Source organism: Callorhinus ursinus, unplaced genomic scaffold (genome assembly GCF_003265705.2).
Source record: "Callorhinus ursinus isolate GAN/ISIS: 27379988/994484 unplaced genomic scaffold, GSC_fseal_2.0 scaffold37, whole genome shotgun sequence".
Classification (NCBI taxonomy): Eukaryota; Metazoa; Chordata; class Mammalia; order Carnivora; family Otariidae; genus Callorhinus; species Callorhinus ursinus.
The window spans coordinates 4,433,083-4,449,306 of record NW_027397099.1 but is presented as its reverse complement, the minus strand read 5'-3'; the positions used below and the strand labels follow the sequence as shown (position 1 = coordinate 4,449,306).

Below are 16,224 nucleotides of genomic sequence, written 5' to 3'. Positions count from 1 at the left end.
CTAAAGCTGCTCACTGTTTTTCGTTTCTTGTTAGCAGTGTATGAGGATTCTAATTTCTCCCAAGTTCTCACTACCATTTGTTATTGTATGCTTTTTGATTTTGGCTGTGTTAGTTTGTGTGAGGTGATGTCTCATTGTGGTTTTAGTTTGCCTTTTTCTAGTGACTAATGATGTTGTACATCTTTTCATATGCTTATTGCTTTTTTTAATATCTTCTTTTTTTAAAAAAGATTTTATTTATTTGAGAGAGAGTGAGCCAGAGAGCACGAGCAGGGGGAGGAGCAGAGGGAGAGGGAGAAGCAGACTCCCTGCTGAGCAGTGAGCCCGACACGGGGCTCCATCCCAGGACCCCGGGATCATGACTTCAGCTGAAGGCAGTTGCTTAACCTGTTGAACCACCCAGGCACTCCTGGACTCTCAATTTTCTTCACTTGCTCTATGTCTATCTTTATACCAGTCCCATGGTCTTGATTACTGTAGCTTTCTAGTAAGTTTTGAAATTAAGTAATATACTGGGTGTTACATGCAACTGAATTATTGAACACTACATCTGAAACTGGTGATGTACTATATGTTGGCTAATTGAATTTAAATAGAAAAAGAAATTAAGTAGTATGAATCCTCCAACTTTGTTTTTTTTTTTTTTTCCCAAGATTGTTTTGGCTATTCTGGGTCCCTTGCATTTCCTTACGAATCTTAGGATGAGTTTATCAGTTGAGTTCTATTTTTCTCTTCGTATGTTTTGATATCTGGCTTTCCTGTCTGAGGCTCTCCTCAAATAGTTGTTCCTTTATGTATGAAGTACCAGCAGGCTGAGCTGTGTGCTGGACTCAAATGAGGGAAGGTGAGTGGGGATGGGGGCAGTGACTTCTCATAGTTCAGGATGTAGACTTCCACTTACCTCCCTGGATCAGTATTGGTGCCCTATCGCTACCCTCAGCTGTGCCTCGAGTCCTCGGGTCTAGTGTAATCTATCTAGAGACCAAAAATTCCTGTTTGGGATTTGGGAGGGTGGGGTGACTGCCTGGCTGAATTGTTGGGAAGGGGAGTTTGGGAACTCTGTTTTTTTCCTACAGGCTTTTGCTCCTGTTTCTCTCCTGTTTTTAGGTCTACTTATGCTCTCACTTTCAGAGGTACCTAGTGCCAGTATTTACTGACCCTTTCTGTGATTCCCCAGTGCTACCAGCCTGCTTCTTGTCAACTCCTCCCCCTCACCCCCATTACAGGCAGTTAGGTTTCATTTTTATCTCACTTGCCTCTTCCCAGAATGTTGCTGCCCCCTCTATCTGTTGATAGAGAAAACCTTTTCCATTTGTTTTTAGTGGGTTTATATTTTTGTATTTCTTTTCCTGTCATTTTGATGGGGTTTGAGAAGGGAGCAGAGATAAATATATGTTTGATCTGTTATGTTTATTGAGAGCTCCTGGAAGTCTCTCTAAGGGAAAAGTTGGTATCAGGGAAGGTGGTGTAATACTTAGTCTCCTCGGATCTACTCCTGGAGTAGAGCTCCTTCACTATATTCTGTTCCTAAAGTTTTATATTGCCCCATTTTTTTATCCGCATATTGTTTTGTGCAATTTTTCTGCATAATTTTAGTTTAGCCTTAAATATTCTGATAGAGCTAAAGTCCTACTCTTAATGCATTCAACTAATTCAGTAACATTAAACTAGTGTCTCACCCCAACTTTATCTTAGGATCACTTGGGGAATTTATTTATTTATTTATTTATTTATTTATTTATTTATTTAAGATTTTATTTATTCATTTGACAGAGACAAATGCAGCGAGAGGGGGAACACAAGCAGGGAGAGTGGGAGAGGGAGAAGCAGGCCTCCTGCCGAGCAGGGAGCCCGATGCGGGGCTCGATCCCAGGACCCTGGGATCATGACCTGAACCTAGGCAGACGCCCAATGACTGAGCCACCCAGGCGCCCCTCTCAGAATCCCTTGTCCCCTCTACAGTTCTCTCATTTGCTTTCTATCTGGCATCCCTCTTGGCACATGTCCTTTCCCTATGTTATCAGTCTTTTAGTGTTTAAAGAAGCCAGTGGATGGAGCCTCATTTATTTTTTCTCCCATGCCTTTCTTTTCCGTGTGTAGATGCAAGTTTCTGACCTGAATCATTTCTTTATCCTGGAAGGACTTCTTTTAAAGATTTCTTTCAGGGTATGTTTTTGTTTGAGGAAGTCTTTTGTTTACTCCTTCACTTTTAAAGAATAACTCTGGGGCTCTTGGGTGGCTCACTTGGTTAAGCGTCTGCCTTCGGCTCAGGTCATGATCCTGGGGTCCTGGGATTGAGCCCCACGTCGGGCTCCCTGCTCAGCAGAGAGCCGCCTCTCCCTCTGCCCCTCACCCCGCTCATGCTCTCTCTTTCTCTCTCTCTCTGTCTCTCAAATAAATCTTTAAAAAAAAGGACAACTCCATAGGACACAAAATTCTAGGTTAGTGTGTTTTTTCTTTCAATACTTTAAATATTTCAGGACGCCTGGGTGGCTCAGTTGGTTAAGCATCTGTCTTCAGCTCCCGTCATGATCCCAGGGTCCTGGGATCGAGCCCCACATCAGGTTCCCTGCTCAGCGGGAAGCCTGCTTCTCCCTTTCCCACTCCCCCTGCTTGTGTTCCCTTTCTTGCTCTGTCTCTGTCAAATAAATAAATAAAATCTTAAAAAAAATACTTTAAATATTTCACTCTGCTATCTTCTTGCTTGTATGGTTTCTGGTAAAAAGCATGCTGTAATTCTTATCCTTATTCCTGTACAGGTGAGCTGTTTTCTTTCCCCCTTTGGCTTCTTTCAAGATTTTCTGTTTGTTTCTGGTTTTCTCTAGATTTAATATGGTAATATCATATGCCTAGTTATTTGTTTGTTTTGTTCTTTTTATTTAAGATTCTTATTTTTTATTTTTTTTAAAGATTTTTTTAAGATTTTATTCATTTGAGGTAGAGACAGAGGAAGCACAAGCAGGGGGAGAGGCAGAAGGAGAGGGAGAAGCAGGCTCCCCACTGACCTGAGAGCTGGATGCGGGGCTCGATCCCAGACCTGGAGATCATGACCTGAGCCGAAGGCAGATGCTTAACCATCTGAGCCACCCAGGCGCTCCAAGATTTTTTTTTTTTTTAATTTATTTGACAGAGAGAGAAACAGTGAGAGAGGGAACACAAGCAGGGGGAGTGGGAGAAGGAGAAGCAGGTTTCCCGCGGAGCAGGGAGCCCGATGTGGGGCTCGATCCCAGGTCCCTGGGATCATGACCTGAGCCGAAGGCAGATGCTTAACGACTGAGCCACCCAGGCACCCCAAGCATTTTCTTCTTTGTTTCTTAGAATTGCCATGTCTCTGCTTACATCATACATCTGTTCTTGGGTGTTGTCTACTCTTTCCATTAGACCCTTAACATATCTATCCATAGTTATTTTAAATTCCCTGTCCATTAGTTTTAATATCTGTGTCATCTCTGATTTGGTTCTGATGCTTGCTTTGTCTCTTCACACTGTTTTTCTTGACTTTCAGCATTACTTATAATTTTTTTTTAAGGATTTATTTAGTTTACAGAGAGAGAGCGTGTGTGCACATGAGGAGTGGGGAGGAGCAGAGGGAGAGGAAGAGAGAGAATCCAAAGCAGACTCCCTGCTGAGAGTGGTGCCCAACTCGGGGCTCGATCCCATGACCCTGGGATCATGACCTGAGCTGAAATTAAGAGTCAGACACTCAACTGATTGAGCCACCCAGGTGCCCCTTAGCATTACTTATAATTTTTAATTGAAAGCTGGACATGATGTATTGGGTAATAGGAACTGAGGTGAATAGGTCTTTAGTTTGGGGTTTTATGTTAATCTGGCTAGGTGTTGATTTGTGTTTAACAATCGCTGTAACTGTTGGGGCACCTGGGTGGCTCAGTCCATTAAGTCTCCAACTCTTGATTTCGGCTCAGATCTTGATCTCAGGGTCGTGAGTTCAAGCCCCATGTGGGGCTCCACATTGGGTGTGGAGCCCACTTAAAACAAAACAAAACAAAATAATTGCTGTAACTGTAAGTACCAGAGGCTTCAGATTCATCTAGTGTCTTGTTTTGGTCTCCCTGTTATCTTTGGTCTTCCCTAAGAACCCCTTCTTAAATAGAGTATGCACCTTTCAGCTCTTTCAGTTGTAATCCAATGTTATACTGGACCCATAGTATGGTGGGAAAGTAGGGGGGGCATTTTGTCATTTTCTCATTAAATCTCAGTCTTTTTGGGGCACCTGGGTGGCACAGTCAGTTAAGCATCTGACTCTTGGTTTCTTCTCAGGTTGTGATCTCATGGTTGTGAAATTGAGCTCTGCATCAGGCTCTGCGCTCAGCACGGAGTCTGCTTAAGTTTCTCTCCCTGCTCTTCCCTTCCCCTGTGCTCTCTGTCTCTAAAATAAATAAATCTTAAACCCCCCCCCAAAAAAACCTCAGTCTTTTAAAGGGTCTGTGTCTGTGGGTTGTGACCTTTGCAAATGGTTATTAACTGTATTTTTACCCCTTCGATGAGACAGGAAGACTAGAAGGGGCTCAGCCAGGGAAATTTCCTCCCGCTAGTTAGGATAAAGCTCTGGTGAAGTCTTTTTCCCTAGAGAGCAGGCCCTTGTTGTGGAGAACATTTGGCATATTTTACAGTGGTTACTTTCTCCCTTTCCATGCCAGAGCCAGGAGGGAATCTTTCTTGGCTCTTCATCAGGACAACCTGTAAGGAAGGAATTTTTTTTTTTTCCTGTTTTATTCACTGTTGTATCACTAGCATCAAAAACAGTGCATGGTATATAATAGATGCTCAGTAAATATTTGTTGAATGAGTGAATGAATACCTTTCATCCAGGCCCATGAGGTTATCTTACATAGATGTGGGAAAATTTCTCAGACCTAAAATGATAATAAACTGATGACATTTCTCTGAATGAATAGTTAGTCCTCAAATCTATTGTTTTTTTTTTTTTAAGATTTTATTTATTTATTTGACAGAGAGAGAGACAGCGAAAGAAGGAACACAAGCAGGGGGAGTGGGAGAGGGAGAAGCAGGCTTCCCGTGGAGCAGGGAGCCCGCTGTGGGGCTCGATCCCAGGACCCTGGGATCATGACCTGAGCCAAAGGCAGATGCTTAACGACTGGGCACCCATGCACCCCCAAATCTGTTGTTTACTTTTTGGGTTTTTTTGGTGTTTTGTGTCTCTCTAATCTGAAACCCTAACTAAAATGGGAAGATTGCAGAGCAGTTCTCACGCTTTTTTGACTGCAACCTTTAGTAACAAATGTATTTTATATCATGATCCAGTGTACTTGTACATATAAATGATCATTTATCTGGACAGACTTTTCATGAAATAATACTTTCCTTTATGTATGATGTACTCTTATATTTTCTACTATTTTATTTAAAAAAAAGCTTTTTTAAAAAAGATTTTATTTATTTGTCAGAGAGAGAGAGAGAGTGAGTGAGCACGAGCAGGGGCAGAGGGAGAAGCAGGCTCCGCACTGAGCAAAGAGCCCGATGTGGGACTAGATCCTCTGACCCTGGGATCATGACCTGAGCCGAAGGCAGACTCTTAACCAACTGAGCCACCCAGGCATCCCTAAAAAAATGCTTTTCAAGATTTATGTAGAGGATAGGTTCAGAGGACAATATGTGTTTAGTTTTTTTTTTTAAAGAAATTTGGTTAAATCTACCAGAGTTAGTTTCGGTTTTCCCCTTCTGCTCCCAATAAATCCATTACTCCCTTTAGTCATGAAAGTCTTTGTGTGTTTACCTATAACCTTTGGTGATACTTTAAACATTGTTCCCCTTCCTCCACCTTTCTGCCCTGGGCTTATGCTAACTCATTTTTTTGGGAGTGATTTGGATGCAAACATTTCCCATTGCTGCTAGCAAGGGAAAAAATTACTTGAGTACATATACAGTGCTGCTGAGACAGGTGCAGAGTAAATTCTGGGCCTCGGGTTTCATGAGCTTCCTGTAGTGAGTAGTGGGGATTGGAGCCTCATGCCCATTAGGGACCATGTCTCATATGGGACCCTGAGGCAGAAGCTAAGAGGTTAAACATACTTTGGGGTGGGATCTGACTTCTCTTCTCTAGTAATGGTTACTTTTTTTTGTACATGGTTGGAGAGATCTCACAGTTCAAAATACCTACCTTGTAATATCAAGGTGGTATTTTCCTGATTGGATCTGGAAAGACAGACAGTGCCCCACATAACACTGGTTATTGTTAATAAACACTGGACTGTAATCATGAAAGCCACTGGAGAAAGAAAACGTGTTACTTTGTTTCTCCGCTTTCCCAGTTGGCTTTCTTCCTTCTGAGCCTTCTTTAGAATTTATCTGATTGATTTTGTCTGGGGGCCGTGAAGTATATAGATCAAGAGGTTTGGTCTTCCTCCCATTTAACAGGCCCTGTGGGAGGTGCCAGTTTCATTCTCTTGAATTCTCTTGAGTTCAGGCCACAGGCTAAAAAGAGTAAAGCTCAGGGAGGACATGTTACATTAAAACTACCCTTAGTTGAGTTGCCTTAGGAAAGAGAGAGTCCCAATAGATGTAAAGATTTTAAAAATATTCTTTTATTTTTTAAGTCTATAAATAATGGATTTCCTGCTTGTGATGCTTTAATCTCTGTTACTGAAAGCCCTGAGGCTTAATTTATAATCATTAATCTTTCCTTCATTATTCAAGATATGATCTTACCCCCTTTAAAATAATCGTTAAATTATGAGAAAGATCAAACATGTAAAATGGTTCAGAGAATAAGATAACAAACAGTCATAAAAACCACCATCTGGATTTAATGAATATTAACATTTTTCCATATTTGCTTCAGAACTTTTTCTTTAAATGATAAAATGTTGCAGATACATTTGAAGTCCTCTTGGTCTCTCTCCTTACATCAATACGCATGTTTCCTTCTGTGGTACCCTGGGGTAACTTCTCTTCTCACCTCAGTGTGGTTACTTCCCAGCCACGCTTTTATTTTTTTAAAGTATTTATTTGACAGAGAGATAGAGAGAGCACAAGTAGGCAGAGAGGCAGGCAGAGGGAGAGGGAGAAGCAGGCTCTCTGCCGAGCAGGGAGCTCGATGCGGGGCTCGATCCCAGGACCCTGGGATCATGACCTGAGCCGAAGGCAGACACCCAACGACTGAGCCACCCAGGCACCCCCCAGCCACGCTTTTATACTTTTATTCCATTTATGTCTTGCCACAGCAATATAACTGATTCTGTGTAAGTTCAAGTGTATACCAATGGCATCGTACTACACTTAGGTTTTCACTTGCTTTTTTTTTTCTCCCCTTTTACCATTATAATTCGGGATTTGTACATGTAGATTGAATTCATATATTTCAGCTATTACATACCATTCCATTTTATAGGTATATCACAGTTTATTCATTCCCCCATTGATGGGCATTTAGTTGGTTGACAAATTTTTGCTATTACACACATTGTTGTGGTGAACATCTTTGAACATGGCTTCTTCGGCATGTGTTGGAAGATTTTTCCCGGGGCAGAGACCTAGGGGTGGAATCCTGCCAGGTGTAGTATGTGCATCTTTAACTCTACGGAGGTTGCCAGGTACCATCTCATTGGCCCCCAGAAGTGTGTAAGGCTTCTCCCCAACACTTTTTCTCAGACTTCTAATGTCTTGCTAGTCTGCTAGGTGGAAAGAGAGAGTTGATCTTTTTATTGCTTTACCAAAACAGATTTAGTCTAAGGAGTCACAACATCATCCTTTTAAATTTCAGACAATGGTGCTCAAATTCATTCATTTGGTAAACATTTATGGAGTTCCTATTAAGAGCCAGGCATCATTCTAGACACCTGGGCTACAGGGCTAACAGATGGGACACACATTTCAGTGCTCGTGGAGCTTGCATTTTAGGGGAGAGAGAGAGAGACAATAAATACAGTAAATCAATACAATATGAATCATGTCAGTGATAAATGCTAGGGAGAAAAAGTAAAATAGGGAAGGATGGGTCCAAATGTGTGTGGAAAGGTAGGGTAATAGGGTGGTCCAGGAGCACCTCTTAAGAAAGTGACCTTTGAGTAAATGCCTGAGGTAGTGAGGGAATAAACCATATAGGTGGACAACTGAGAAAAGAACATTCTAGATGGAAAGGGGAGAAGTCCCAATAGGGTAGCATGTCTTGCACGTTCAAGGAACAGTGAGGAGGCTTGTGTAGCTTCAGGGGAGGGAGTAAGTGGGGAGAGAAAAGAGAGGTGAGGTCAGAGAGGGGTGTGGACTGTATCATGCAGGGCCTCCATTTTAAGGACTTTGACTTTTACTCTGAGGTAGACTGGAAGCCACTGAATGGTTTTGAATAGCAGAGTGATATAATCTGACATACATATTAAAAAAAATCAATCTGCTGAGCATAGAGATTAGATTGAAGGGGCAGAGGGTCTGAGCAGGAGAAAGATAATCTGGGTAAAAGATCACAGGACTTTGGACCAAGATAGTGATAATAGAGGTGGAGAAAATGTTTGAACTTGAGGATATTTTAAAGGTAGAACCAAGAGGATTTACATATATGTTTTAAAGATTTTTTATTTTATTTTAGAGAGAGAACACGGTGGGGAGGGGCAGAGGGAGAGGGAAAGAATCTCAAGCAGACTCTCCGCTCAGCATGGAGCCCAACATGGGGCTCAATCTCACCACCCTGAGATCATGATCTGAGCTGAAATCAAGAGTTGGACACTTAACCGACTGAGCTACCCAGGTGCCCGCAACCAACAGGTTTACTGACAGATTGAATGTGGGGTTTGAGAGGGAAAGGAGAAGCGGAGATGAGCCCGAGAATTTTGGCCTGAGCCACTGGCTGGAAGGAGTCGTCCTTGACTGAGATGCGGAAGGCTGGTTTGAGGGGGAATATCAGAATATCAGTTTTGTCATTAGACAAAGAGGGTCTGAGGTTCTAGGGTGAAGTTTGTACTGGACACACCAATTTGGGATTGTCAACAAATGGCTAGTATTTAAAGCTATGCGACTAGATGAAATAACCAGAAGACATGCAAGGCCTGAGCCATGGGACACCCTGATGGTTAGAGGTTGAGGAGGAGAGAAGGAGCAGCCTCAGAGGCAGGGGGAAACATCAGGCAGGTGTGATGTCCTGGAAGCCAAGGGAAGAAAGCATTCCAAGGAAGAGAGTGATCGATCCATCATGTCAGATGCTGCCAGTAGGTTATATAAGACGAAGACTGAGAATTCACCATTGGACTTAATAACACAAAAATCTGGTCTTAAGAACTCACTACCAGTAGTTTCCGTGTCGTATTCCTGTATGCTCCCTGGAACTTTTCAGAGGTTTCCATTGCTGCTCCGTATATAAGATTGAAGTAGAATGCCTGGTACAGACTAGTCCAGAAAAAACTAGCCGCTTAAAATTTTTGGACTGCATATACCTTATAATAAGGCACATTGCTTTGTTTTGGCTAACATCTTGAAGTATAAAAGTATTTGACTTCAGCTATGGAAAAATGTCAAAATCATTGTGACTTCATGGTAGCTACATTTCATCCTCAAATAAAAGGTTTCCATTCTTAGAGAAATGTGGTGACTTAATAACCGTGTTTTAAGGCTGAACAACTCTTCAGAATAGGAAGTTGGAGGAGAGATCAGAAACAAATAGAATGAAAGAAGGTATTAATGACGCTGAATAGAAGATGACTTTGTTAGTGTTTTTACAGTAGCAGTTCTCAGGTGGGATCCTTTGACCTCTGTTGGCCCCTTGAGCCTTAAAAGGTTTTGCAAGATCAAAACTGTTTTTATGATAACTTTATTTGCCTTCTCCACTGTGATTACATTTGCACTGATGGTGCAAGAGCGAAGGTGAGTACAATTGTTGTTGCCATCGTTGGAATCCGGGCAGTGCCACGAATCTGAGCTGTTGTCCCTGTATTCCTCAGCACAGTAGACTCAGTAAAAAGAGAACAAAAGGGCCAGTTTCACTTCAGAATGTGCTTGACGAAGCAGTAAAAATTATTAATTTTATTAAGTCTTGACTCTTCTGCACATCTTTTTTTAATATTCTGTGTGATGAAATGGGAAATATGGCTACAGTCCTTCTGTACGCCCAAGTATAATGGTTGTCTTGGGAAGAAGCACTTGTGTGTGTGAATTGAGAGCTGAATTGCTTTTCTCATGGAATACTATTTTTACTTAAAAAAAACGAAGTTACTAGATTTGGGTATTTGGCAGACATTTTGTTGAAGATGAATGAAGTGAGCCGGTCACTTGAAGGAAAACAACGGGCAGTATTTGTTGCCAATGATAAAATATGAGTTTTTAAGTGAAAATTAGGATTTTGGAACACTTGCATCTGCCACTAAGAGCTTGACACTTTCCCGGTACTTAAAGATCTGTTTGATGAGATCAGTGGTGACATTCACAAATGTGCTTTTTTTGATAGGGTATAATGAAATATGTCAACATTTGGAATATCTGTAATCTCACTGAACCAATATTTTTCAAATGACAAAGGACGATGTTACAAAATTGTATATGAGTAAAAGATCCACTCAAAATGCAAGATAGACTTATGCTTCTGGCCAAGATGGAGCGACAGGGATGCCTGATGGCTAATGATGTCTAGAATGTGCTTATTCGCCCTTTGTATATCTTTGTATTTATTATTTACTATTTTTTTATTCTTCTTTGTTTTTATTTTAGAGAGAGAGTGCACGTGAGGGGGGGGGAGGGGCAGAAGGAGAGGGAAACAGAATCCCAAGCAGGTTCCACACGTGTGGAGCCCGACCGCGGTCTCCGTCTCACCACCCTGAGATCATGACCTGAGCCTAAATCAAGAGTTGGACACTTAACGGACTGAGCCACCCAGGTGCCCCTATCTGTATATCCTCTGTCGATTTAAAAAATTGGATTTTTAAAAAATTGTTGAACTGTGACTTTCCTTTTGAAAGTGTTATGTTAGGCTCTGTCCTGTAAATGTTGATGTAATAGTCCTGTGCCCTTCCTAGGCCAGCAGAGACCTGTCTAGGCTCAGTAGTCATAACAAGACAGACTCCACCCTGACAAAAGTAGTACAAAGTTGCCTGGACGTTTATATTTTCTTGGTTCATCTCTTTCAACTCAGATATTAAAAATGGCTGCAGTTTCGTCAGTGTCTTCTCAGATATTCTCTAAACCTCCTGCTGTTCGTCTTGCAGTTTTCTGGTGATGACATGGCATCTGCCAGCTCCAGCCGGGCAGGAGTGGCCCTGCCTTTTGAGAAGTCTCAGCTTACTTTGAAAGGTGAGTGGCACCATGTGAAATGTTTACCATTCGAGGTCCAGCCCAGTCTATGGGGAAGAGGTAGAATTATACCACACCGTGGTCTGAGAGCCAAGTATTGTGAAATAACTGAAGAGTGTAACTATTCATTCTCATAGGGTTACCATGTAACTGGAATTCTTTTTTTTTTTATATATGTATTTTATTTTTAAGTAAAATTTACACCCAATGTAGGGCTCAAACTCATAATCTGAGATCAAGAGTCGCATGCTCCACTGACTGAGCCAGCCAGGTGCTCCAGATAACTGTTTTCTCAAGCAATTTTTAAAAAGGAATTCTTCCTTTTTAAAGATTTTATTTATTTATTTGAAACAGAGAGAGAGAGAGAGCACACGTGGGGGGGCGGGGAGGGATAGAGGGGGAGACGAGACTACCCACTGAGCAGAGAGTCTGAGATGAGACGTGGGGCACAATCCCAAGACCCTGAGATCGTGACCTGAGCCAAAGGCAGATGCTTAAACCCACTGAGCCACCCAGGTGTCCCTATAGGTGGAGTTCTTAAGAAGGATAAAAGGAACTTTTGGCAAAAATTGTTGAAAATGGTGATTCCTTCGTGCCTCAGGGCCCTTTTCTGTCTGTACTTACTCCCTAGGCGATCTTGTCCAACCTCATGGCTTTATTTTCTTTAAAGATTTATTTATTTGAGAGAGAGAGCACGTAGAATAGTGATTTTGTCTGTTTGGGTTCCTTTTGATACCTCAGTGACATGGAACATGGCCGGACATGTAGTGGTCTGTCAGTGAATATTGCTTCAGTGACAGAAGGTTGCTTTGGTAGTCTTAGCTCTGCAGAAGAGTCACGGGGCTGAGAGACGCCTGGTGACCCAGGAACAGCATTCAGTATCACAGCTCTGGCCTCTCAGAGACACGGTCATTTGGAGGCAAAATCGTCTTGTCATTTTTTAAAATTATTATTTCTGAAATGTAAATTTTATTCATTTCTACATACTTTAAAATGGTTTCCTTTCCTCTAGCTGCTCAGTGCCCCTGCTTGGAGGAAACTAATATTACCAGTTTCTAAGACACATTCTAAGATACATGAAGGGGGATATGGTTTTGTAATCTTGAGAGCCAGGTTGCTTTCCTAGGAAGGAATACTCTTCTAGGAGTGCATGAGAGTGCCTGTTTCCCCACATCTTTACCAACACAATGTGTTGTCAGACTTTATTATTTTTTTTTAAGATTTTATTTATTTTTTTGACGGAAAGAGAGACAGCGAGAGAGGGAACGCAAGCAAGGCGAGGGGCAGAGGGAGAAGTAGGCTTCCTGCTAATCACAGAGCCCGATGCGGGGCTCGATCCCAGGACCCCGGGATCATGACCTGAGCCGAAGGCAGACGCTTAACCGACTGAGCCACCCAGGCGCCCCAAAATAACTGTTTTCTCAGCGGTTTTATTTCACATTTCTTTAATTATAAATGATGTTTAACATCTTATCCTATGTTTAAGGGAAATTTGGATTTCCTATTCTGTAGATTGTGTATTCATATTCTCTCTGCTGTTTCTTATTTACTTACTGATTTAAAAACAGTAGTCTTGATACATTTTAATTATTTTTGTTGATGTCTCATGTCTGCTTTAGCCCTCTTGAGGAGGGAGAAGCATTAGAGTGAATTCCATAGGGTTTTGAGCTTGGGAGTTTAGATTTTACTACCTGGTCTAAAAATTACCAAGTTTAGGTTAAAACAGAAGCCTGCCTATAGAACCTGGTGACATAATAAAGTCCCTGTTTTGGGGCCATATTATTCAGGAGCACATTTGACTTGTAGAGATTTCTGTTTGCCTTTCCTCGGTGTGAATTTTTACTAGTGTGGAACGAGCTAACTTGATAATACAGGTGCATCTGACACAGATGCATTTAACCTGTAGGGATTCTGTAATACCACTGAAGAAAATATGGGGAGAAAGAGAAAAAGCGAAATAACAAAATAGTTGTGGCTGGTTCCTCGTCCCATGTGTTTCTTTGAGAGAGCCTGTGGTGTGATTTGGGAGAGGTGACTTTGCTGTTCCTCCTCTTTGCCTCAGTTCCCTTATGCCTCTCTGTCATGCAGTCCTAGAGTTTTAAAGATTTTTATTTATTTATTTATTTTGAGAGACAGAATGAGAGAGAGAGAGAGAGCATGAGAAGGGGGAGGGTCAGAGGGAGAAGCAGACTCCCCGCTGAGGGACTCGATCCCGGGACTCCAGGATCATGACCTGAGCCGAAGGCAGTCGCTTAACCAATTGAGCCACCCAGGCGCCCAGTCCTAGAGTTTTAAAACACACTTTTAAAATACAGCAAGGTCCTTAAACATGAGTGAGCTATTTTATCTGATACATAACTCAAGAAACACTGAGAAACTGAACACTGAAAACCACAACAAAGCAAAGCTGGCTGGTGGGAACCTATTGAAAGACTCTGTTCTGTGCCTTCCTAAGAGCTTTTCAAGGATATAATTTTGGCCATGTGTGATTTTTTTTTTTTTTTTGCCTTATTTGTTAACTTTAAAAGCTAAATTCTATGTGAAGATGTGAAATTGCCATTTATATTTCATCAGACAGTAACTAGACTTTCTGGATAAATCTGCTTGAATGTTGAGGCCTTTAATTTGGCTTGTGTTTTAAGAACAAGAAACTTTCAAAATAATCATCCCACTGATTAATTATAACTTATGAAGGGGAAATGTATCTTTACAGTGGAGTGACCCCGATAGACCCCACATTAACCAGAGGATCAAACTTAGCATCCACAATAGGAGGACAACCTAGTGTGTATAGTAAGACACATGCAACGTAACCTATGTAGTATTCTTGACAAAAATGTTTACTGTGAATCTCATCATGAAGAAAACAATCAGAAAAATATAGCATTTGGTGTATTATATGAGACAGCTGGTGGAAGTCTTTAAAAGTCATTGTCAGGGAAAAAGAAGGAGAGCATTCTAGATTTTATTTTTTATTTTTTATTTTTTTAAAGCTTTTATTTATTTATTCATGAGAGACAGAGACAGACAGAGAGAGGCAGAGGGAGAAGCAAGCTTGCTGTTGAGCAGGGAGCCCGATGCGGGACTCGATCCCAGGACCCTGGGATCATGACCTGAGTCGAAGGCAGACGCTTAACCATCTGAGCCACCCAGGCGCCCAGCATTCTAGATTTTAAAAGATTAAGGAACCAGCAACCAAATGCAATTTGCTCATGCTGATGGGATCCTGGATTGGGGGAAACAGCTCTAACAAATATGTTTGGAAAAATTGGGGAAATTTGGATATGTAATGAATATCAAATGATAGAGGGACTAACTAAATTTTTTTCAGGTATAATAATGACGGTGTGGTTAGGTGGGAAAATGCCTTCCCTTTCATTTCTTTTTTTTGTTGTTGTTTTTTTTAATAGGCTCCATGCCTAGCGTGGAGCCCAACTCAGGACTTGAGCTCACGACCCTGAGATCAAAACCTGAGCTGAGTTCAGGAGTTGGAGTTTAACCAACTGAACCACCCAGGCGCCTGCTTTTCTGGCCCCCCCCTTTTTAAAGGGAGTTCTATGCCCAGCATGGGGCTCAAACTCATGACCCTGAGATCGAGTTGCATGCTCTACCAACTGAACCAGCCAGGCACCCCTCATTTAGTTTGTTTGTTTTTTTTAATTGAAGTATAATTAACATACAGTGTTATATTAGTTTCAAGTGTACAACGTTTAGAACATCCTTATTCTTAAGAGTTGTATTCTGGAAGTATTTAGGGTTGGTAAGTCTTGATATCTACAACTTTCAAATGGATTACCAAAAAAAAAGTTTGTGGGTATATGCCTAGTCATGCACATATATAGACGTGGATATCATATATTTGTATCCTGTGCTATGCAATACGATAGCCACTATAGCCACATAGAACTATTTATGTTAAGATTAAAATTAAATTAAAAATTTAAATCCTCAGTCATAAGAGCTATATTCCTAGTCCTCGGTAGTCACATGTATCTCATGGCAACGCATTAGACTGTGTTGGCATAGAACTTTTCCTTATCACCGAGGTTCTCTTGAATAGCAATGATATAGACACACACATAGAAAAAAAAAAACAACACCCAAACCCCAAATGTGGTGGGGCACCTAGCTGGCGCAGTTGGTAGAGCACATGACTTTTGATCTTTGTGTTGTGAGTTCAAGCCCACTGGCGCGGGGCTCAATCCCAGAACCCTGGGATCGTAACCTGAGCTGAAGGCAGATGCTTAACCTACTGAGCTACCCAGGTGTCCCGTAAAAATGCTTTTTGAAAAAGCAAGTGGGGCAAAATGATAGTTGTTGCTGAGTATACAATTATTTACTGTCCTATTCTTTAACCCTTTCTGTAGATTGGAAACTTCAAAATAAAACTACCAACTGCAATATGTAATCCTAGATTGGGTCCTGGACCAAAAAAAAAAAAAAAATTTCTTTTCTCTTTTGCTATAATGGACATTGATAGAACATTTAACAAAATTTAAATGAGGTCTGTACATTAGATCATAGTTTTAAAGGGTGTTAAATTTTTCCGTGTTGATAATTATACTATGGTATCAGAAAATGTCTTTGTTCTTAGAAATACACACCGAAGTGTTTAGAAGAAAAGGGGCACAGCATCTTCTAAAACTCACTCTCAAAGTTTCAGGAACAGATGTGTATGTGTATGAAAGAGAATCAGGGAAGAGAAAAAAGCAATAAAGCAAATATTATAACAAGTTAATATTTGGTGACCCTTAGGTGAAGGGCTTATAGGAATTCTTTGTATTTTTGTTGCAACTTTTCTAAACATCTGAAATTATGTCAAAATAAAAAAGACAGTAAAGATACCAAAAAACCCCACCCCCTCCAAAACAAAAAATAAACCTCCAAAAAAACAAAAAAACCTAGGGGAAAAAGCTAGGAGGACAAAAAAGGAAACATTAGAACAGAGTTCCGAGAATTGGCCTGGGAGCTCCC

At 41.2% G+C, this 16,224-nt stretch overlaps 1 protein-coding gene across 2 annotated transcripts in view; it reads left to right on the top strand.

Annotated features, from left to right (window-relative positions):
* WWP2 (WW domain containing E3 ubiquitin protein ligase 2) overlaps positions 1-16,224 on the top strand; it is a 138,044-nt gene that overhangs the window by 10,008 nt on the left and 111,812 nt on the right. For both annotated transcript variants that reach the window (XM_025888928.2, XM_025888927.2), the window contains exon 2: positions 11,166-11,250. In XM_025888928.2, coding sequence (XP_025744713.1) covers positions 11,181-11,250 — 70 coding nt within the window. In that variant the 5' untranslated portion in view covers positions 11,166-11,180. The remainder of the gene's footprint in view (positions 1-11,165; positions 11,251-16,224) is intronic.